Source organism: Canis aureus, chromosome 16, assembly GCF_053574225.1.
Source record: "Canis aureus isolate CA01 chromosome 16, VMU_Caureus_v.1.0, whole genome shotgun sequence".
NCBI lineage: Eukaryota > Metazoa > Chordata > Mammalia > Carnivora > Canidae > Canis > Canis aureus.
The window spans coordinates 62,566,599-62,589,465 of record NC_135626.1 but is presented as its reverse complement, the minus strand read 5'-3'; the positions used below and the strand labels follow the sequence as shown (position 1 = coordinate 62,589,465).

The window sequence follows — 22,867 nt, the reverse complement described above, 5'->3', positions numbered from 1 at the left end:
GCCGTTGACCCTGGGTAGGGACTGAGACGCAGGGGCACTGGCCTGATTGGGGAGATCGTGGTGATGTGGCGGCTCCTTCCTTGTTGTTTGTTGACTCCTGATTTTGATGGCACGTCACCAAGGGAGGGGGAGGGCCTGAGCGAGGCCGAAGCTGTCACACACTTATCCCAGACACAGCTTCTCCTATCAGACACCGAGTGGAGCCTGCATGGGTTCCCCCAGGCAACCAGCCGGGTGCCGATGCTCTGTCCACGTCCTGTCGGTCACTTGCCGAGAGGGTAGTGATCTTAGTTGAGCCATCAAGAAGCCCCCACTGGACCCCAGGTGCTCTGTGCTGCAGGCCTCACTCTGTGCTGGGCCCTGCGGGAGGACACCTGCTCCTCCTGCCTCCCTGCTGCTCTCACGATCAAGGGACAGAGCTACGTTGCCTCCATTTCACTGGCCAGAATCCTGAGGTGCAGGGAGCGTGGAGCTTGCCCGAGACTCCTAGCTGGAAAGGCATAGCCTCTGCTTCTCATGGGGCTGCTGACCCCCACACTGTCCTTTGCGGAATCAGACAGGATACCCTTCAGGGTGCTCGGGGCACAGAGCCGTGGGTCTCTGCTCCCGCCAGCGCTCTGGAGGCATGTGAACTTGGGCCTGGCGGCAGGGCTGGCTTGCCCACCTGTGCTTGCTGGAAGCCTTCGTTTGCTTCCTCACCGGAGCCCCTGGCGCTTACCCCTTCCTGTTGTTTCTTGTTCCCAGTGGAGACCATCCTGGGCCTCACGGGCGCGACGATGGGGAGCCTCATTTGCTTCATCTGTCCAGCTCTGATCTATAAGAAAATCCACAAGAACGCCCTTTCGTCCCGGGTGAGTGCTGCTCAGTGCCCCCTAGGACTGGCCTGGGGTCGTGTTCCCAGATGAGGTTCTAGTATAAAAGGTTCTGAGGGTCTGGGAGGCTCAGGGTTAGGCCAGGCCGCTACCACGTGTATGTGGAGGTCCCCGGGGGCCTGGTGTGTGTATACAGAGACTGGATGGTTCGTGTGCCCCCGCCCTGTTCCCATTCCCCTGCTGGGGCCGCCCTCACTGTCTCGCTAGGGGACTGATGGGGTCACCTCTGCGGTGCTCTGCCATCAGGGAGGAAGCTGTGCCGATCCTCCGTGGACATGAGTGTTGGGATGTATTTGAGAGCGTGTCTGTAGGAAGCTTTCTGGAAATGGAATCCCGGTGTCTGAGAGTGAGTGTGTATACCCGCAGTGGCTTTCAGCCGAGGCCCACGCAGAGGTCCGCACCGTCACTCCATAGCCGAGCCCCGGCCTCTTTCCCTCTTCAGCCTTCAGGGACGTCGAGCGTCTTTTCCTGTGTTTATAAGCTACTGCATTTCCTTATCTGTGAACCGTCCAGGCTTCTTGCTCATCTTTTATGGACTTACTGAACTTTACCTTTTCAAGATGTTTTGGTAATGGTTTCAGGAGTGCTGCAGAGCCAGCAATACAGCAAAGCACCTAATTCTCCATGCGGCTTGATGACCGTTTGCCAAGTGAACCAACCACAGGGCCACCGTCTAGGGCAGGTTTAGAACCTTCCAGCATATGCCAAAACTTCCCTGCGGTGTCTCATAGTCTTTCCCCTCCGAGGGTTACTGCTCATCTGTCTCCTAACATTTGGGAGTAATTTTTTAAAAAAATATTTTATTTATTCATGAGAGACACAGCGAGAGAGAGGCAGAGACACAGGTGGAGGGAGAGGCGGGCTCCCTTCGGGGAGCCCGATGTGGGACTCCATCCCGGATTCCGGGATCACACATTTGGGAATAATTTTGCCTGTCCTTGGAGTTGGTGTAAACGGAGTCTCACAGTGCGTGGCTGTGTGTGCGTATCTGGCCTCCTCACTCCAGCGTCACGTCTGAGCCGAGTCGCGTGGCTGGAGGTGGAGCAGCCCGTTCTCCCTGCTGCGCGATCCTGCCCGGGTCCCCGGAGCACACGGTGGGGCTCTCGCACGACTCGTCCGCGATGTGTGTCCAGTGTGTCGGTGACCCACGGGGGCAGGGTTATTATCGGGTCCTGGGGTTGTGACTGTGCAGCTTGAGGAGATTTCGCCGGCCTTCTCCTGGTCTTCCAAGGTGGTCCTCTGGCACCGAGTTGGAATTCTAGCTGCATTAGCATCTGTGTGCCCTTCACAAACGCCAGCCGCTAGCCCTTCCCTTCCGGAGCCTGTGGTGGTACTTCTTTGGGTTTTAATTTGTGATGACTAATGATGTTGAGCACTTTTTCATGTGCTCGTCAGCCACGTGAGCACCTTCCTTTGTGAACATCTTTCATGTTTTGCCCCATATTACCTCCTAGGTTGTCTTCTTCTTAATGATTTCTGGAAGTTTTCAAATGATTCTAGATCTAAATCCTTTTTTTTTTTCAGAAATACAGATTGCAAATGTTTTCTCTCACTCTTGGCTACCTTTTCATGTTCTTTATGATACTTTTTCACCAATAGGTGTTCTTAATTTTATCTTATTTATTTTTGTTTTACTTTTTTGAAGGCTTATTTATTTCTGAGAGGGAGAGCGTGTGCAAGCACCTACAGTGGAGAGGGGCAGAGAGAGGGAGTGAGAATCACTAGCGGATTCCGTGCTCAGTGTAGAGCCCCACCTGGGACTCAATCTCATGACCCTGCGATCACGACCTGTGCAGAAACCAAGAGTCCGATGCCCACCAGGCTGTGCCACGGCCACCCAGGCGCCTCAGGTGTTCTTCGTTCAAGTGTAGTGCAGTTTGTCGCCTCTTGTCTTGGCTGGGTGCTTTTTACATGCTGCCCACTGCAGGGTCCTGCAGGTCGCCTCGGAGGTTATGTTCTGGTAGCTTATTATTTTCTCGTTCACACTCAGATGCGTGCTCTGTCTGGAATGGTTGGGAAGGTAAGGTGAAGGCTCTTAGCTGATGGCGCCCCTTTCCCTGGCACTGCAGTGGCATTGCTGTCACCTGTCACCTGTGCACACAAGGGACTGCTGGGGACACTTCTGCTGCTGGTCTCTTGGTCTTGTCCTCATGCAGCCCTCATGTCCATGCATGTCCCCACGCTCTGAGTGCTGCGGCTTGACAGTGAGTCTTCTTGGTGGGCGGTAGGAGCCCTCTACCTTTATTCTCCAAGAGGGTCTTTGCATCACCGGCCCTTTGCATTTGCAGCTAAGTCGCAGCGTCTGCTTGCCAGCTGCCTCCCACACAGCCGTGTTGGATTTCGATGGAGTTCCACCAAACCGTGGATGGAAGGACTGACCCTATCCTTCAAGTCATGGCACTTCCAAATTTTCCTCGTGTCTTCTTTTACCCAAGTCTGCTTTGGATTTCCAGACCGTGGAGATTTCCTAGTAATCTCTTGTACCAACTTCTGGTGCAATCCCACTATGCTTGGAGAACACACACTGAAAAATTTGAGTTTTGGTCCTTTGACATTTGTGAGACTTGCTTTGTGACCCAGCGTATGGTTTGCTCTGATGGATGCTCGGCAGGCTGTGTGTGGCCAGATCGGGTTACTAACTGTGATTGTCAGATTTTACATGTTCTTGCTGTTTTTTAATCTTGTTTATCAGTTATGGGAAAGATAGGGCAAGCTCACCGTAATTGTAGATTTGTTTATTTCTCCTTTTAGTTGTATCAGCTTTGCTTTTTATCTTGAAGCTATGTTGTCAGCAGTATACAGTTTTAGGACGGTTATATCTTGTTAAACTGACCCTTTTTCTTCTGAAATGTCTCTTTTTATCTTTGGAAATGCTTCTGTCCTTAAAGTTGGCCTTGTCTGATATAGTATGTAACCAACCCGGTTTTGTTTTGGATTTATATTTACACAATACAGGTTTTTCCTCTTTTCTTTTTTGATCTCTCTGTGCCTTTATATTTATAGCATATCTCAGATAACAGCATATTTATCCAGTTTGTTAATAGGAGTATTTAAGACTCTTTATAATGAATGTAATTACTGATTTGGGGGGGGAGGATTAAAGCTTTCGTCTTGCTCTGTTTTTTACTTGTCCCATCTGTCCTTTTTTGTTTGTTTCTTTCTTGCTGACTTTTGGATAAATCAAGCATTTTAAGTATTCATTTTTTATTTTTCTATTAACTGGAGTTGCACATTTCTGTTCTGATGGTTATACAAGGCAGTTTATTGAAGTTGACTATTAAGTTGTTTTACCACTTTCCACACAAGGCAAGAATCCCATGATATTTTGCCTCCACTTCCCCTCCTCTTGCCTTTGGTGGTGTTGTTCTTGTGTATTTTGCTTTTCCACAAATTTTAAATATCCTAAGACATTATTACTACTGTTTTAAGTTGTCAGCATTTATTTTTCTTGCTCCTTTGCAGCCTCTTGGTTTTCTGTCACTCAGTCCTGCCTTCTGGTGTGCTTGGTAGTTTGCGGCCACTGTGTTTGAGAAATGGTAGAGGTTCTGGGTGATGGGGTCTTCCAGCAGAAGGCCTGTGTTCAGTTGAGGGGAGTCTTTTCCTGGTTTGCCTCACTCCTGGGGCACAGCCCTTCCAGGGTCTCAGCTAACACCCTGCCCTCACGTTCCTAAGTTCTCTTCTTAGCTTCCATCGTCTTGGCAGCTGCTCTTTGCGCCTGTCTGCATAGCTGGTAGCTGGCATGTGCCTCGGGGGGTGGGGGGTGAATTGCACACCGAATGTGGGTGCCCTTCGCTGAGGATGGTGGCTGCCCAAGTTCTGGCTGCTGGAGAGCCCTCAGCCCTGACCCCTGGAGTCTGCCCCAAGCATCACGCAAACTCCAGGCTTTTGCTCTCTTGCCCGGTGCTCAACACCACAGATCCTGGGGGAGCCTGAACTCACAGGGCCTCCATGCTTAGCTCTATCCTCTGAGGTGTCACCCCAGTCTGAGTGGCCGGGGTTGTCTGCCAGTGTCTTAATAAGGCAATTTTAGTGAGTTTGGGAACTTACGGCACGAGGAGATTCCACTAGCCTGCTGCTGCCAGATTGCAAATGTTTTTCCATTGGTCAAGTCCCTTGGACTCTTGTAGGGGAAAAAAAGGTCATTGTTAGAAAGGCTCTTCTTCTTCAGTATTGTTTTTAAAAATTCTTTCCTCATTTCTAGTACTTTCATGACTTCATTTTTTTATTTAAATCTTTGATAAAAAAAAAAATCTTTGATCATCTGTGTTTTATTTTGGGGCTCCCTAGACACCGAATCACTGGTGCTGTCACGGATGTGCAGTGTTGCCACTCCTACAGACTACATCTTCTACGTACTCGGGGCTCCTTTGGGACTTGGCATTTGAATGTGCCGCTGGCCTGCCCGGTCATGCAGCCTTCCATGCTGCTTGCTGCCATGGCTGTCGTAGTGCCCCCTGCACGGTGACGCATCACTCTGGAAATCGTTTCTTCTTTTTAAAATTTGGATCCAACTTTTTAAAAGTTTATTTATTTATTCTTAGTAATCCCTACACCCAGGGTGGGGCTTGAACTCATGATTCTGAGATCAAGAGTCACACGCTTACTGGTGGAGTCTGTAAGGTGCTCGGCTCTGGAGACATTTTAATTCTTTTTTTTTTTTTCTTAAATATTTTATTTATTCAGGAGAGACACAGAGAGAGGCAGAGACACAGGCAGAGGGAGAAACAGGCTTCTCAGCGGGAGCCTGATGCGGGACTCGATCCCAGGACCAGGATCATGCCCTGAGCCGAAGGCAGATGCTCAACCACTGAGCCACCCAGCTGTCCCAAGATATTTTAATTCTGGTCCTCTTCCTCACTTTTATTCATGACATTTCTGGATATGCTCGCCTGTTCGTTTTCCATATAAATATTCGAATTAGTCAATCTGACTCTTAACAAAACTAAATCCAGTTTTTTGGGTTTTTTTGGTCTAATTGGAATTCATTGAAGCTGTAGATTAATTTAGAAAGTGTCATTGTCTTTGCGCTCTGGTGAATCTGCTGTGTGTACCTAACAGCCTCCCTGTGCAGTCATGGGGTGTGGTGTCCAGCCCGCATGTCCCAGACCACCAGACGGTCGCATGACCGTGTCTGCCATCCCCAGAGCTCCTCTTCCACTAACTCTCCCCCTGCTCGTGCAGGGAGCCTCCCTGTTTCACGTATTAACCCTTTACCTTCCTCACTTATTGCACTCTTAGGGCACCTCTGGGTAATCTCACCCCCTCCTTCCCAGTTGCTAGGACTTGTCTTTTGTCATCTGTGTGGCCTGCACCCCTGGCTGTGCTGCTGGCAGCGTGAGGGGCCAGCTCGCCATCTCCTGACTCAGCCGCGACAGCCCCAGGCACTGTGGAGCCCGGTGAGGCTGTGGCTTCACGCATGGGGAAGAACATGCACATTCACACAGCTCCACACACACTCCGCAAACACACGTGAAATCATGTTACCGAAGCATCTGTCTACGCCTGCTTCACTATGGTTTTTAAAATCCAGAAAGCACACAAACCGAATTAACCAGCTGTGGAGATGGTTGAGTCTCTCCCTCTGGAGAGTCAGGTCACAAGGCAGTTCTGGGCCATCCGACTGTGGCATGCTGTCCGCACGTGCTGCTGTGTTTTATTTCCAAACACGCAGCTTTAATGTTTTGAGGAAAAGAAATCTTCCGAGGTATGAACTTGGCAGTGTGGCTGGAGTTAGGTGCAGACCTCGGTCCGGGGGTGCACCTGCTGGGCTCCTGGCTCCTGTCCCAGGAGCTCTAGCTGCTGCTCTGATGGAAGGCACAGTCCTGGCATCGGGCCTGGATCCGCTCTCCCGGCCCACCGGAACGCTCCTGGGCACAGCGGCACTTGTGCGTGGACAGGGTGCGTGGGTGCTGGGTGCGCCGGGCCTGGGCTGCAGATGGTCTCAAACAGAGGAGCGTCCTGAGAAGCATCCTCGTGGGAGGAGCAAGGACCATGGACACACCGTGAATCCTTAGTGAATCCAGAAGTAACTTTGCCATCGTGAGTTCATTTATCCCAAGAATTGGAGAAATTGGACGTGGGGGGAGGTGCTGCGACCTGGGAGCCAGCAGGGGGAGCAGGAGCTGCCCGTCCCGAGGAAGGAGCCGAGCTGCGGGCTCACCCTGCGGCCCTTCTCCGGGCCTGAGTTGGTCGGGAGCCCAGCGGGCAGCGGCGCCCAAGCAGGGACCCGAAGGCCGGCCCGGTGCTCCTGGAAGGGTATAAGTGCGTGCATGCACACCGGGGCTCGGAGACAAGTGAGCCCCCCGCCGGCTTTGTCCCACCTCGGCCAGGATCAGCAGGCTGGGGCCGGGTGGCTGTCGGATGCCGAGCACACTGGCCTGGGGACCAGAATCGGGCCGTGTGGCTGCAGGGCGGCCGGGCCCCCGCCCCCAGGGCTATTTGAGCAAGAGGTACGGGGTTGGAACCAGTGTGTAGTTCAGACAGGCTCACGTGTGAGAAGTGGAAGTGAACCTCTCCATCCTTATGAATCCACCATACGTCAACAGTCTTCTCTCCAGGAAGCTTGCCATCCCCCAGCATTGATGGGGTTCATGTCTTTTATTTTGAGTGTGATGTATTTCTTTTAAGCCCAGAAAGCCGAGGGTTAAAATGAGTCATTGCAAGTCACAGGTGAAATGTTGCTGTTCCAGTCTCCTGTGGGAATGCTAAGGGATGTGCCGCGAGGGTCACATCAGGGATGGCCCCAGCGGGCGCCAGCCTCAGGCTGCTCCGGAGCAGTGTCCTCCCTGCACAGCCGGTGACACCGGCAGAGCGGCTCGTCCCTCCATGCGAGTCCTGGGGGCTCTCACCCACCTGTCCTTGCCCTGTCCGCACGGGTCCAGGTTAGGAGGTGAACTTCTGTTGTTGCCTGTCAGCAAGGCCATTTCTGCTGTTGGTTGGAGAAATATAAAATGCAAGGGATTTGGGGATACCTGGGTGGCTCAGCGGTTTGGCGCCTGCCTTTGGCCCAGGGCATGATCCTGGAGTCCCGGGATTGAGTCCCGCATCGGGCTCCCTGCATGGAGCCTGCTTCTCCCTCTGCCTGGGTCTCTGCCTCTCTCTCTATGTCTATCATGAATGAATAAATAAATTTAAAAAAAAAATGCAAGGGATTTAAAGTGTCCTTTTGACCTTTAAAAATGACCTTGGTCACTTCTGGACACTGTCATTGCCCCACTCATCTTACCTTCCCGGGGAGAGGACGTGGTGTGCTAAAGCTGAGCGTCCTCAGGCTCTCGGGACAATCACTTAGTGGGAGGTCGTGGTCCCGGTCATACTGTGGAATCTGCAGGCACTGCTCTGGCCTCCCAAACCCCTGCGTGTACCTCTGGTGGCCCCCTCACAGCTGGCCGTGGCAGGTCGGGGGTTCACCGTCAGGGGCCTCCGGTGTCCACAGGCCTCCAGGACTGAGGGCCGACCTTGGGAGCGTGCCCTGTCCTTGGCCCCTGAACACCCAAGCCGTGCATGGACTTGTTCTGGAGGCTTCTATAGCTGGCCTCACCCACCTTGGTGAGCGGAGGCCCTTCCTCCGAGGAGCACCCCTTCTCCCCCTGGGTTGGACCTAGGAATGGCTCCTGGGTTGTTTTGAACCGATGCATTTTAAAGTCAACACGCCTTCTAGAAAAAGGTTTGCATCCTGGTTCTGAGGCTATGTAGAGGTGAGGAGTGGTCCCCCTGGCTCTGGGGGCAGGTCTCCTCCAGGGCCTCTCCCACAGCCTCTGTAGGACCAGGAACCAGTGCTCCCTGGAGAGAGCCCGGTGGGCCGGGGCAGGCAGGGCACGAATGGCCGTGTCCACTGCTATGGCAGCACAAATAATTGTGCGCGCTGGTCCAGCGTGTGCGAGTCCTAAAATAGGCGCTGCAGGAGGCGACGGCGTTGCATAATGCAGGGCTTGGGGCACCGCATACCGAGGGCTGCGTCTCATCAGCTGTGGCTCCCCAACAGGAGGGCCGGGGTTGGGGTCGGGGTGGGGATTAGGCTCACCCGGAGTAGGGCTAGCAGCCGCCTCCTCCATGGCTTTCTTCCATCCCTGCCGGCGGCTCTGGGCGTGTCCGGCCCAGTGGGTGATGTGGGGGGCAGAACGATTGTGCCTAGGAGCCAGGTACCCAGGGGCCTGGGCTGCCTGCACACCTGCTGGGTCGGAGGGCGGGGGTGCGGGGGGGGTGGCAAAGTGCCTCCTTAGGGTTGGGCAGCTGCCCTGAAGTTCTTGCTCATCTGACCAAGGCATTTGGGAGCCTGACCTCTGTAGCCATGGGTGCAAGTGGGTTTGGCCCCTGCTCTCCAGGAGGCCTGGTCAGTGGGCTTGGGGGACTCCTCTGCAGACCGCCCTCGTGCTGCCCCAGCCCACCCCTTCCCCCCTTGCTAGCCCGGCTCCAGCAGGTTCAGCTGATGACTGGGTCACGCTCACTAGTTAGAGACCATCGTCTCCTAGCGGCCAGCGTGAGTGGTGGGCAAGCCAGCAGGACTGCGGTACCGGTGCGCACCGTGGTCCCCATGCCCCCTCCTCGCTTGCACAGGGCAGGGGCGCACAGACTACCTGACCCCTTTTGCTCTTGGGTCTTTGTCTCGTCCAGGTGGTGCTCTGGGTTGGCCTGGGCATCCTGATGGTCAGCACACACACCACCCTGTCCGTGAGTGAAGAGGCCCCGGTGGACTTGGCCAAGGAAGCCCTGGCCGGCCGGCTTGAAGAGGCTGAGGGCATCATAAAGGCAGAGGCAGCGCGACTCCCAGGTACGCGACTCCCAGGTATGCACACGGCCGCCCAGCCCCGCAGCCTTCTCGGGGCCCCGGCAGCATCATCTCAGGTTGTGGCCCGCAGGTGGTGCTTCCAGGCTGTCTTACCTGCCCCTGTACCATCTGGGTGATAGAAGAGGGCGGGGGGTTTGCACGCAGGGGACAGGCGGCACACGTTGGGCAGTGGACAGCGGGAATGGGTTCAGGGCCGCTGTTCGCTGTGCCTGCAGGTGAGCACAGGCGGCTGTTGTCACGTTTGCTGGCTCTGTTTTGGGGATAAGGGTTCAAGCCAGGTTTTGCTTTGGACAAAGTCAGCAACACCCCTTGGCTTCGTTTGCTGTTCTGCGATGCTGGTGACCACTTGGCCTCTACAGCTACGGGCCTGCACCGTGTGGCTGTCACCCCGCCTGTGGCCATATCTGTCATGGTGCAGGGTGGTTTCTTTTTTCTTTTTAAATTTTGTTTATTTGAGAGAGAGAGTAAGCATGAGCAGATGGGAGAGGCACAGGGAGAAGCAGACTCCCTGCTGAGCAGGGACCACCCCACCCCTGCAATGTGGGACCCGATCCCAGGACCCCAGGATCATGACCTGAGCTGAAGGCAGACACTTAACCTGCTGAGCTAGCCAGGCGCCCTGCTGGGTGGTTGCTGAGCGTGGCTTTCCGTGGCACAAAGGGGGCTCCATGGTGTTCAGAGTTGGTCGGGAGAGAAAAGTGTTCTGTGAACCCCTGGCTGTCCCAGGCATTGACAGGAGGGTACAGGGAGAGCCTCCTCCGAGCTGGCCCCTCACCACCAGCAGCGCTGAGTGGTATCAAGCTGGGGCACTCCCTGGTGGATTGTGCTTCTGTGGTGACGTTCATTCTGGGGGCTTCTGCTCTGACGATGGTTGGGTTTTATGCATTCACACCAATCGTGTGTCCATGTGGGTCCGACTCCCCTCCTCTGCAGATAGACCCCCGCTTGGATTGAGATTTGCCAGGATGCATGCCCCTGTCGGGGAGGCCCCTGCAGGGGGACAGTGCCTGTGCTGGTGGGTTTGACAGTGTTGGGAAAGGAGAGCCTGCCCCAGGTAGGAGCCCTGGTCACCCCACCTCCATGATCAACAAAGAAAAGGTCCCAGAAGGCTGGCAAGAGAGTTGAATGTGTCCTGGGTCCCTGCTGGGCTGGGCCTGCCAGCAGTGTCTGTGCCTGGACTTCGAGAGCCCCTGGCTGGCATCGGCGCCCCCACAACCTCCCCTGTGGGAGAACAGTCTCTCCTGGGGCTCCGAGGAGCAGGCTCTGCTCTCTTTTGCCTTCTTGGGATGATGAGGGCTGGCAAAAAGATTCCCCTTTTGGAGTCTGCAGAGAGGACCCCTGGGAATGATGGGGTTCACCAGGGAAACAGAATGGTCAGCAGCCACCTGAGTGTGTCTTGCACCGAGCTACATGGATTCAGCAACTTGGAGAAAGTCCACTTGAAGAGGGAAGTGTGTGGCATGCACCTGCCCCTGCTGACGGCCCTGGCAGAGCTGGACTCGGGCACCCGTGACCCCGGCTCAGCCGGCCGTGGATTCCCCGGCATCGGGGGCACCGGGCTGCCTGTCCCCATGGCGCTGTGCCGCCGTGGTCCACGGCCTGTGCCGGCAGCTGCATCCTGTCGTGGCAGCCGGCCGCGGGCTCACCTGGAGCCCGCCGAGGCCACATCTGGTTTCCATTTCTTCCACGAGCCCGTAACAAAACACATGGCCCCCCTCAGGAGCACATGCCGTGTGTTTTTAGCGCGTTCTCTGTTTCTTTCGCCTTCGGCCTCCCCCGTAATTGACGGGCCGCCTCGTGGAAGCAGGGCTGGGACTGCGGGGCCTGCGCCGTGCGCGCCCTGTCGGACTTCTGCCCGGCAGCCTGCAGTGGGGTTTTATTGGTCCCTTTGATGTTGCAGAGGCCAGAACGGTGCTAGCTTCCCTTAGAGCCCCGAACTGGCCCTGGGACAGATGATGGCGGTCCCGCCCTGCTGGGGACACGGGGACTGGCACTCCTGGAGAGTTGAGCCCGGGATGCGTGGTGGTGTGGTGAACAGCACGTGTGGAAGAAAGAGGTTGCTGGGCCCTGCGAGGCAATTATCTGTTAAAAAGCCTAATTAGACCATTTATCTCCTATCTGGTAGCACCCCGGAGGGTCCGGCAGCGCAGGTCGGATTCTGTAACACGTTTGGCTCCGTCCTCCGAATGCGGCCACGTCCCCTCTCCCCCTTCCCCTCCCAGTGTCCCCATCCTGTGTCATGGTGTCTGGGCACCCCTGATGCACGCTCTCCCCGCCCCCCGGGCGCGCGGTTGCTTCTGCTCTGGGGGAAGAAACAAGAAGGGCCAGGATGGGGCCTCTGGGTGTCAGGCTGGGGAGCCGGCTGAAGGCTGTGGGTGGCAGCACAGCCATGGCCCTGGACGCAGCTGGCAGAGGGTGACCCAGGCCCGAGTGGGAGCTCGTCACAGGGCCCCCTGCTCCGTAATCTCCCAAGGGCTCGCCCCTGCACAAGGCAGGAAAGTGTCCCCACTCTGTGGCAGGTACCACGCGTGTGTGAGGGAGACAAAGCTCTACACACGTCTGCCTCCTCTCCGCCCAGCGGCTTGGTCCCTGCCGAGAGGGGCTTTCCTTGGCCACGTGTGTCAGGAAGCCACAGTGAGCTCGTCTCACCCCTGCCCTCCCAGGCGACCTTGCCAGCCCCTCCAGACCACATTTGCAGGGTCCCCTGGGGCAGGGAGGGCACTGCCTCACGTGTGCAGCCCCCAGTGACCTGGACCTGCCCTCGGAGGCCCCTGGGGAGCCACTTGCCCACCTCTGCCCATGGGTAGACCTTCCCACTCTAGGGGACCTTGAGGAGTGAGGCCGGGGCCCCTGTGGCCCCTTGAGCAGGAGGCTGGGGTCTGGGGAGCCGTTGCAACTCCACACACTTGGAAAGGTGAGAAAATGCAGAAGTCAAGGCTGCGCGCGCCTGCCAGCCAGACCACGAGGGGGGTCTGAGAACCCCGCGCTCCCTAGCCCGCTCCCACAGCCACCTCCAGGGCAGGCGCTTTGGGGGGCGCCAGAAACTGGTCACACGGGAAGCCACCTGAACACAGGGCCTGGCTCTCTCAAGTGCTGTCAGGCGGCTGCTCTGGGTTTACAAGTGCGTGGCCCTGGGGTCCCGTGTGTCTCCTGAATCGGGGTCCTCTAGGGGGCCAGGGACCCCATCTGTGGACTCCGGTATGATTGGAGCTTGATGGTCTGAGATGATTGCCTTCTGTCTTAACTGACCTCCGGGCCCCCGGGGAAAGGCTGGTTGATAGCAGCCACCCACAGCACGCCCCCCGACCCGGGCCCTGGCTGCGGGCTTCCTCGGCGGTGGGCAGGGCCACTCTAGGGGTCATGCCGTCCACACTGCCTCCCTGATTCTAAAGACAGCCCGGAGCACAGTGTCGGGGTCTTTGGGCGTCCTTCCGGCTGAGCTAGAGTTACGGCCTTGATGCCCACGTGGACCCTGGACAGGAAGGCCGATGGGTGACCGTCCGTTGGCCTATCCCGGGGGTGCACAGCCTGCAGCACCGTCAGGTGGATCCCTTGTCACGTGCAGTGCAGTTCCGCTGAAAACCACTGGTCTCCGAGCACCGGGTGGAATGTGGCAGAGACATGGGCTCGGCGTGGGTCTGCCCTGGGTCACTGGGTTGCTGGTCCCCGGGGGTGACAATCCTGATGGCTCTCTGTATCCCATCTGCGTGGCCCCAGCTGCTCTTCGGTCACCCATCCCGAGGCTGTGTTTGGCTGGCGGGGAGGCCCTGCTGGCAGACTGTGCCCCTGGGGAGCCGTTTCCAGCTTGGGGAGCGCCTCTGGTCGCTGTGGACTGTGGGGCCACCCGGCCAGGTGCACCTCACAGGTGGTAGAGTCGTGTCCCCCGCCGCGGTTTCCAGGGGCCCCGCAGGCTGACTCGACCACCATCGGTCCCCGCCTTGCCACCTGCACGGGGGGCCCCCCTCGGCCCAGCCCCCGCCAGGCCTCCCTGGCTCTCATGGCGACACCCTGGGTCCTGCTGAGACAGGACCATGTGCGGGCTGCTTGGTCCTATGATAGCACGGCAGTTTCCTGTTTTCTCTGGTTTTTCCTTCCCCTTCTGGCCCTTTTTCTTAACTTCGTGATGTGCTGGACAGACCCCTTGATTTACAGTGGTTCCTGGGTGAGCATGGAACCTCTGGGAAGGGGTTAATTGTGTGACTGAGACTGGGACGATTCACCTGCTCGGGGACGTTCACACGCTGACTGTTATCAGTCACTTGGTTAAACTGTAGAGTCCAGAGTCTGCTTCCTGCTGGCTGGCTCTGCCCCACCACCTGGCAGGGCCCTGTCCCCGCAGCGATCCAGTGAGGGTTCTGTCCCCGCTGCCACCTGGCACCCATGCAGGTGAGGGCACCGCCCCGGGCCAGCAGATCGGTCCGCCTGGGACATTTCCTCTCCTTGGGGACAGCCAGAGGCCCGTCCCTTCTGGCCTTGGGGCGGCTGGTGTCCTGAGATGGGTCACAGAGGCTGCTTCCGGTCTCTGGGATGAAATGATGGTTCTTTAAAGCATCTTTTCCCAGGATGTTTAGTTTCTGCCACATTTGCCAACTTTTTAAATAGAGACCATGTCCTAACAGACTCCGTTCTGCTGTGCAGGCGAGCTGGCATGGACAGCCGCGTGGGGACGGGCGTGGGGCAGATGCGGGGCGTAGGGGCGGGGGAGGCGCTGCTTCTCTGGCTCTGCGTGTGGCCCTCTCTCTCTTCCTTGGAGCTGATCTTACTGTGGGCGGGGTCATGCGTGGGTTTTCCCAGCAGCATTCTCCTTGAGCATCTCTCAGCCCCCCCACCACCCCCAGTGCTGGCTTGTAGTGGGGGGTGTGGTGTGGCAGGGTGGTTGTCCCCAAGGGGGGACCCTGGGCAGATGCTGGCCCCAGGCGGCAGCTCCCATTATGTGGCAAATGCGGGCTCGTGCTGCCATCTGGTGGCAGCGGCCGGTGCTCCATGGCGCGGCCGTTTTCTGCACCCAGTTAGGTATAAATTACATCTTGACATATTTTTGTTATGAATACACATGAAAAATGACAGTTTTTTGTGGTACTTAGCTGCTAATGATTGAACAGGAAAAAAAATAACTGTTTAGGCTCTGCCATTCGACTAGGAAATGTGATTACAATCTAGGGAAAACCGCCAGTCCCATGCTGACGGGCGGTGTAACCACGCGGAAACACTGCTCAATTAGCTGTGCCGGGCTTGCAGGCCAGAATCCAGTCGTGGACGTGGCCGAGGACGGCCGAGACAAGCCGAAGCTGCCCAATGACAAAGATGAGATGGAGCAGGCCCAGATTAAGGGCCCCGTGAACGTGCCCCAGAGGGAAGGCACCAAGGAGAAGCAGGAGCAGGCGCAGCTGGACCGCCCGGGCCAAGGTGGGGTGGCATTTGTGGCGGGAGGGCCGGGGAGGGGCCTGCCTAAGTTCTGGGCCTTCCTGCTTCCTCCTGTGGCTCAGACGCATGTCGTCCCCCGGGCCCCTCCAGCTGGCTCGCAGCTGCGCCTTTTCTCAGTCTCTAGAAGTAGCCTCAGCGCTCAGGAAACAGTCCCATCTGGGAGAGGTAGCACTTGCCTGCCCGTGTCACCGGGACTCCGTTCACACTCCTGGGAAGGAGGGCCGGGCCAGCCTCCCCTGCTGGCTCCCTGACGTGTCTATCTCCTCCAGGTGTGGCGGTACCTGTGGGCGAGGCCCACCGCCACGAGCCCCCTGTCCCTCACGACAAGGTGGTGGTGGACGAAGGTCAAGACCAAGACCAACCGGAGGAGAGTGAGCATCCGTCCAAGCACGTGGATGAAAAGGCTTTGGGGGGCAAGGCGCAGATGGTACCTCCTCCGCCAGAGTCAGAGAGAGACCGACCCAGACAGGACCAGGTCTTGGAGGTAGCAGGAGGTCTCCCTGAAGATCCCCAGAACATTCCAGAAGGAAATGGTCAGCCAGCCATCAAGCCCATGAAGGAGGACCATGAAGGAGACCCCAACAGGGGTCTGCAGCCAGGGCCCCAGGCCTTGCCCCCCGACGGGCAGGACGCTCTGGCAGCCGGCGCAGGGGAGAGAGCCGCTGCAGTCCCACTGCCGGGCCGGGCCGCAGGGGCCTTGGGCAGGCTGGCGGAGAAGAGCGAGCCCGGTGGGTGTCATCTGGGCCCCTGAGGCCCCTCTGGGGGGAGGAATGTGGGGCAGCAGGAATCGATCGTTCCTCCTTCCGCTCAGACACCCCCCCACACTCGGCTCCCAAGATCACGCGAGCGTGTGAGTGCAGTGGCCCTGCTGCAGCTGCTGGGGAAGCTGGGGGTGGTGGCCTGACAGCTGCCGTGGTGTCTGCCACACTGTTTGCAGGACCACTAAGTGTCAGGTGCTGCGCTGCTCCCATGTGTCTGGGCGCTCATGGGGACGCGCTGGAGCGCTTGACAGGTAGCACGTTGTTAAGTGCCGTCTAAGCGCACTTAGGACGGTTCTCGCATGTTAATTGGTGAAGGTAGTTAATGCTGGCTCGCCGCCACGAGCCCATGGGATTGTTAAATATGTTTTTATTACTTCCCCGGTAATCATCGGGTCGGATATAAACTGACGGGTGGGGGGGTTGGGAGGAGGGTGGTTTTAGGAAGCATCTACCCCCCTTCTGCCTCCCCACCTCACTCCTCTGAGTTCTTTGCCAACCTCTCCAATCTCCATGTGTGTAGGCGGGAAGGCTCCCCTCCTGTTGAAGCTGGCCCCTGAGGCTGGGCCTCAGGCAGAGCTGCGAGAGCAGAGGAACGCGGAGGGCCAGGGCGGAGGAGGCCAGGGCGGAGGCCACGCTGGCAGCAAGCTGGAGGGTAAGGCTTGGCTTTTTTGCCGCATCCTCCTTGGGGCCCCGAGCCATCTGCCCCTTCTTTCCAGCCCCGCAGCCATGACCGGGAAGGAGCCGCAGGTGCCTGTCCTGGGGGGGAAGCTTTCTCTGTCCCCTGTCCCCCCCACCGCCCCCCGCCACATAGGTTTTGCCTTTCTTCTCTTTTTCCTCTTAAAAAACATCTCTCATCATGTCACATGGTTTTCTGTTCCCATTTGTAGCTCTTTTAAAGCGGCTGTGTCACTGCTCCTAATAGGAGTGGCGTTCAGCACCGCCAGAGTGGGGGTGTTCGTGCCCCCGGACGCTGCTTGTTTTCAGGATGTGCCTTCCCGGTGACCCGGTTGGGAGGGCTGGTGGTTGGTCCTGCCCGCCTCACCTCCGCCCCTGTGTATTCCGCCCCCTCAGCTTGGGGGGACGTTTGTGCCCGTCTGCTGTGAAGACCTAGCACCTGTCCTGTGAAACAAAAGCTTGTCACACCTTATCTCTCCGGTAGTTAATCCTCCTTCAGACCTTGGTGCCTGTTCTGGGGTGACTTCAGCTGTTGGTTTGATGACCGCCCCCTCCTCACGGCCCCGCCCTGGTGGGCACTGCCTCCGTAGTGTGGGTTGGGGCAGCCTTCCTGACTCCTGATCTCCTGTCCTCATTTGGTTGGTGACCAAGGGGCCTGTGCACAGCTGCTCCCCAGTTAGAACTCCATCCTACCACCACCCCACCCGCCTCCCGGCATCACCGAGTCTGTCTGCGGAGCAGCCCCACCCACCCCTGTGAGCTGTGCGAGGGTGTTTCTTGCTGTGCCGCCAGGGTCTGGGCGCGTGGGTCTTGGTGGAGCAGCACTGGGGGCTGTTCCCGAGACATATGTGCTCTGCTGCCCCCCTGGGCTGCCTCCCAGCCGGAGCACTGGGCTTGGGGCTGCCCGCTGAACCCAGGGACAGCCAGAGGCCTGAGCCAGGAGACCCTGGAGGTTGTCTGGAGTTAGGGGGCTGCTCTAGGGGTTTCACACGTGTTGCTTCGTGTCTGGTTGCCTCCCTGTGTTCGCTGATTCCTGTCCTTATACTCTGTTACCTAAACCTGTTTGATTCTTTTGATTTTTTTTCTTTCTGAAAAGACAATTTTCACAGTTTCCTACTCTGCCTTTCTTCTGTACGCCTCTCAATGGGATGAGCAGCTGAAATCAAAAAGATAGTAGCAGGTACGGACCCAGATGAGTGTGCTCCAATCGAAGGCCTGCTTGGGGGGGATCTAAGAGGCCAGAACGGAGAAGGCACAGGCTGTGTTCACACGTAGCCTGCCCCCCCCCAGGCTTGGCCCCGGCCCCTCAGTTGGGGCCCCCTGATGTCCCAACTCACGCCTTTCCATAAGTGCCCCGGTCCTGGAGGACGATGGGTGCCGTCTGTATGTGCTGACGGGGGCCTGTGTGGAATTTCCGCCCTGTGCATGGCCGGGTACTAGTGTGTCCTGCATGTGCATTGACATCCCATCTGTGGTCCTGGTGGGCCGGGGTCTGCCCGAGGACATGGCTTGTCACCACTCTGTTTCGCATCTGCCCTACCTGTTGCTTCTGGCTGGACATGACAGGCACCACTTCCCCCCCCTCCAGCACCTGCCCTGGGGATGGGCAGTTGTGGCAGCATGTGAGGCTGTCCCTGTACTGTTGACCATTATATGGGCATGAGCCACGGGTATCCAGGGTGACAGCGAGGCTCATGGCCGGTGGCTGGTGTAGAGCCCTGGGGGGACGACGCTGCAAACGTCCCCCATATAAAAGGCTGTGTGTGGAGCCCTGGTCCCATCCACAGGATGTGGCCCTTCTGAGGCAGGCACCTTTGTGACCCGAGGGTGTCTGGATGACAGCGGGCTGGGAGTGGGGACTGCTGCTCTGGGGCTGGCTGAGGGGCCTCATGCTCACAGGGTCCGTCCTCCACGTACCTCGTTCTTGCTATGGGCCTCTTGGTGGGGAGGCCAACCCCTGTGCTATTGTGGCAGGTCACAGGTCACCATGGGGAGGACAGGCCAGCACGTGTGTGCCCAGCACGTGGGGCCTCACTGGGATGTGTGCTCTCACCACTCCTTGTGAGCTTGCCCACCCACCTGCCCTAACCGCTCATGTCACCTTCTCAGCCTCCTGCTTAAGGACACACGTGTCATAGCAGTTACACGAGCCACGGCTGCCCGGAACATAGCTGACCCAGGGCTGAGGCGTTGGTAGTGAAAGGCGGGCTCCCTCATGCACATACTGCTGGCGCCGGGTGCTCAGACTCGGGGCCTCCTCCTGGGCCCAAGTTCTGGGTTAGGGATGTGGGGAGAGTGTGGCGAGGCCTCTGACGCACACCTGCTGCGCTGCCCGCCACCCCCTGTGCCAGCCTGCACCAGCCTCCCGGGTGGCGGTCAGGAGCAGCGTCAGGAGCCCTGTATTATCTGCAGCTGGCCTTTGCCTCATCGAGGTTCCAGTCCTGGTCACTGCTGAAAAGGAAGACAGTTTGTTTCTTGGATTCTCCCCTTGGAGGAAACTCTCCAAGGGCTGCTATTCTGATTTTAGAGCAGTTTGTAGCTTGTACCCTCTAGCCCAGGACCCTGCTGTCGTTCCCACTGTGGCAGACCTCCTCTCTAGCTTCTCCCAACATTTATTCCCAGCGGGCAGCAGTCTGAGCAGTGGGGCCCACGGGAGCCAGTGCAGGCGTGGGGCATCCCAGGGCGGGCATCCCATCACCGTCTGCCCGGCACCGCACTTGTGTGGCCGGGACAGGCTCTGACTGTGCGCCTTCCCCTTGCCAGAAGCGGGCCGGGCGGAGCTGCTGGACCACGCCGTCCTGTTGCAGGTGATCAAAGAGCAGCAGGTCCAGCAGAAGCGGCTGTTGGACCAGCAGGAGAAGCTGCTGGCGGTGATTGAGGAGCAGCACAAGGAGATCCATCAGCAGAGGCAGGACGGCGAGGACGGCAAGTCAGGGCCGGGTCGGGGAAGGCGGCTGTCACTGGATGTGTGATCGCCAGCTGGGGCTCCCGGTGGCTCCGTGTGGCTGGGTCTGTGGCCCCGGGACCTGTAGTCCTGTGGGCAGAGCTTTGATTTGTGTGTGATTGCTGCAAGTTCCCCTCTCTGGTCCCCGTGGTGGTAGCTTCTGCTTATTTCTGTGGCTAAACTGAGACTTATTTGGTTTGCAGCTGAAGCGCAGCCAGAGCCTGGGGTGGCTGTCCCCAGAGGTAAGGAGGAGTCCCACGATGGGGAGACGGTGGAGCCTCATCCCCAGCAGCCTTTGGAACCTGCACGTGGAGCTCCTGGGCATCCCCCCGCGCCGCCCCAGGGACACGGCCCGCGCTCAGTGGAGGAGCCCGAGGGGGCTGCAGGCAGAGCTCCAGCTGCTCCTCTGGGCGCAGCCCGCACAGAGCCCCGGGCAGCCCAGGCCGAGCCGAGGGAAGGCCGGCAGGGCGCTGTGCCCGAAGCCGCCGACGCTGGCGTGCAGGAGCAGGTGCCTGAGCCAGGCCCTGCCGAGGCGCCCAGGAGCCCAGAGAAGCTTGTTGCTGTCGAGGTCCTGGAACCGGGTCAGGACTCTCTTGGCAGAGGCTCCCACGAAAGGAGACGATCCAGAAAAGAGGTGGGAGCCACTGGTGCCAACGTTCAGGAGGCAGAGGTCTTGGGAGCAAGAGAGACTGGGGACCTTCCCATGAAGCCCCAGCCAGTGAGCCGAGACTGGGGACCTGCAGGCCTGTCCAGCAGGTCGGGAGGAGCAGCCCCTGGGGCCCAGGCCGAGACCGGTCAGCTGGCACACCGGGCTGTTTCTGCCGGGGGCCAGGCTGGGCAGCAGGGCGGTCACCTGGAGGCCAGAAAGGAGGCCGTTGGTGGGGACCGTGTGCCTGTTCTGGGGGTAGACCCTGCCGTCCAAGAGCCTGAGCAGAGGCAGGACCCTGATCTTGGGCCCAAACCAGCCGTCCCTGGGGCTCAGAAGCCAGACCATGCCAAATCTAACCGAGACCTGAAAGTCCAGGCCGGTTCTGACCTGAGGAGGAGACGGCGGGATGTGGCTCCTGGGGCAGGAGGGGACCCGGCCCCAAGGGACAGGGTCATCATCAGCTTTAACCCTCTGCCAGATGTGCAGGTCAATGACCTCCGCAGCGCCCTGGAGACCCAGCTGCACCAGGCCGCGGGGGGCGCGTTGCGGGTGGTCCACGGCCGCCAGGTGAAGCAGCTGGCCGGGGCCCGGGAGGAGTCCTGAGTAGCCACTAGCCGCCACGGTCCTCCTGGTCGGCAGGTCTCCTCCCCCAACCACGCGGGGACCACGTGGGTGCCGAGTCAGAGGTCCCGCGGTGGCGGGGGTTTGGACGGCCTATGCCTTTGCCAGCCCGCATCTTAAACTTGCCGGGGTGACCGAGCTCACCAGGACTCAGACGATGCAGCGGCCGGCCGGGGAGCGTGGCCCCGAGGTGACACAGGCTGCCGTGAGGCCCACTGCCCGCCGGACTGCCTCTCGCTCTACATAGTCGTGGTTCACGTGATGCTCCGAGTGTGTGGAGAACTGTCACAAACTCGGCCTCTGCTCAGCTGCTCGGTGGCCACGGCTCCACGTGGGAGGACATGGGGCTGGGACTGCAGCATCTCGGTTAGCCAGCTGCCCGAGTGTGTGGCCGCCTCGGCCCTTGTCACGGTCCCTCTGCGCTCCCTGTGCTTTCCCAAACTATAAAGTTGTTTTACAAATAAGAAACATCCCAATGTTGGGTCAGTGAAGCCGGTGTTGAGAGGAGCCTGTGTGGCCACCACGTGCAGGGAGTCTGCTGATCAGACTGGCGGTGGTGTGCAACTGGGCACGGCACAGCCCCGGAAAGACCCTGCGGGCAGCCGGGTGGCGTTTGTGGTGTCGTATTTTCAATGAACGGGAGAGCCGGTGGGCAGGGGTGGCCGTGGCAGGCTGTCCACCTGCGTGCCAAGGGCCCAGCAGCTGTGCCCCCCACCCCCCCGAGGGCCATGTGTGCCCCAGACCCTGCCGTCAGGGGCTGCTGGCTGGAGGTGCCCAGGCCCTCGGGAAGACCACCACAGCTCGGCAGCCCCAGCCTTGGCTTCCCGTCTCGTCCTGCCCCTGCGCCTTTGAAATCCTGTTTGTTGTGGTTCCCGTGTTCTCGGGCAGCCCGAGGACTAGACCCGAGTAGTTCCTCCCGAGGCCGGGCGCCAGTGCTGCCAGGGAGCCCCTGAGAAAGGGGGTGAGTCTTGGGGTGCTTCCTTGCTTCCTGGCCTTCGCTTAAGTAATAACTATCCTAGACAAACCCCGCTCAGTGGGAAAACACCTTCTGGAGGTTGCCGAGATCGGAACTCTACGTGTTCATATGTTTTCAGGGTGGGATTCTATTCCCAGGTGTATTTACCTGGATGTCTTACCTCAACCCAAGTTTTATGTCTTCCTGGAGGTAAGGCCTTTCTCCTGCCACAGAAGGTCATTTCCTTAGAGCAGGGACCCAGTCCCTGTCCCCTGCCCCCCGACCCTTGGGGTCTCCCTACCATTCATTCATGCTCTCCCGGCCTCCCCAGCCCGATGTCCCTCAGGGAAGAACTGGGACCTGTGTGTGGGGCTCCTTGCCAGAACCACAGGGAGCTGGCAGGGGCTGGGGGCTGTGGTCTGCTTTGTGAGCACAGAAGACTGGTGTCAAGACCAGCAGGTGCAGTGAGTGGTCCAGCCAGAGCAGCCGCAAGCAGGGCCATCAGTGAGTGACTGTCCTCGTAGGAGCTGCCCCAGACGACGGGTAGGATCTCATGAGGATTCCCTTTCTAGGGCAGGGCCACCAAGCCCAGAGGGCCGGGTAGGAGTAAGGATGGAAACCTGGTGCACACAAGCCTTGAGTTCAGATGCTGCCTGAGGACGAAGGGTTCTATGTGACGATGCAGCTCCAGGAACGGCTGCATCCAGACACCAGTTCTCTTGTATTTCCCCCAATAAACATGGTCTTGAGGATGGAGTGAGTTTGGGGATGCCAGAGAACTAGGACAAAGGCCAAGAAACTTGGGAGTTTGGTGTGTAGCCCGAAGAGGAGGGACACACAGGAGGACGCCTGTGGAACGCGTCTTGCAGGCTCCTCACAAGAAGCTGCAGAGGTCGGAGTGGAGAGCGTGAGGGGCCAGAGAAGCCCGGCGTCATGGTGTCACGGATGCCTGGCTCCAGCAAGCCAGGGGCTGGGTGGTGCCCAAGGGCAGGGTGACCTCCATGCTTCAGGAGGGGCTCCTGGAGCACAGTCCCCAGGCATCCAGCAGGTGGCGCCCTGGCCCTGTGCCAGGCATTCAGGGGCGGTGCCACCCCTACTTTCATACCCAGGTCAAGGGCGCGGCAAGGAAAGCCAGAAGGGCTTAGGCTCTGACCCTGGGGGGCCTCAGAAGGGCAGGC

The 22,867-nt window shown here is 58.6% G+C and overlaps 1 protein-coding gene across 6 annotated transcripts in view; it reads left to right on the top strand.

Moving 5' to 3' along the window:
• The window catches only part of SLC38A10 (solute carrier family 38 member 10), a 39,889-nt gene extending 18,687 nt beyond the window's left edge, over positions 1-21,202 (top strand). For 2 of the 6 annotated variants that reach the window (XM_077854576.1, XM_077854570.1), the window contains 8 exons: positions 745-851; positions 9,486-9,657; positions 14,899-15,066; positions 15,354-15,812; positions 16,366-16,497; positions 17,677-17,700; positions 19,284-19,445; positions 19,668-21,202. In XM_077854576.1, the coding sequence (XP_077710702.1) occupies positions 745-851; positions 9,486-9,657; positions 14,899-15,066; positions 15,354-15,812; positions 16,366-16,497; positions 17,677-17,700; positions 19,284-19,445; positions 19,668-20,716 (2,273 nt within the window). In that variant the 3' untranslated portion in view covers positions 20,717-21,202. The remainder of the gene's footprint in view (positions 1-744; positions 852-9,485; positions 9,658-14,898; positions 15,067-15,353; positions 15,813-16,365; positions 16,498-17,676; positions 17,701-19,283; positions 19,446-19,667) is intronic. The other 4 variants (XM_077854571.1, XM_077854575.1, XM_077854574.1 and 1 more) reach the window with 4 other exon arrangements.
• The last annotated feature ends 1,665 nt before the right edge of the window (positions 21,203-22,867 follow it).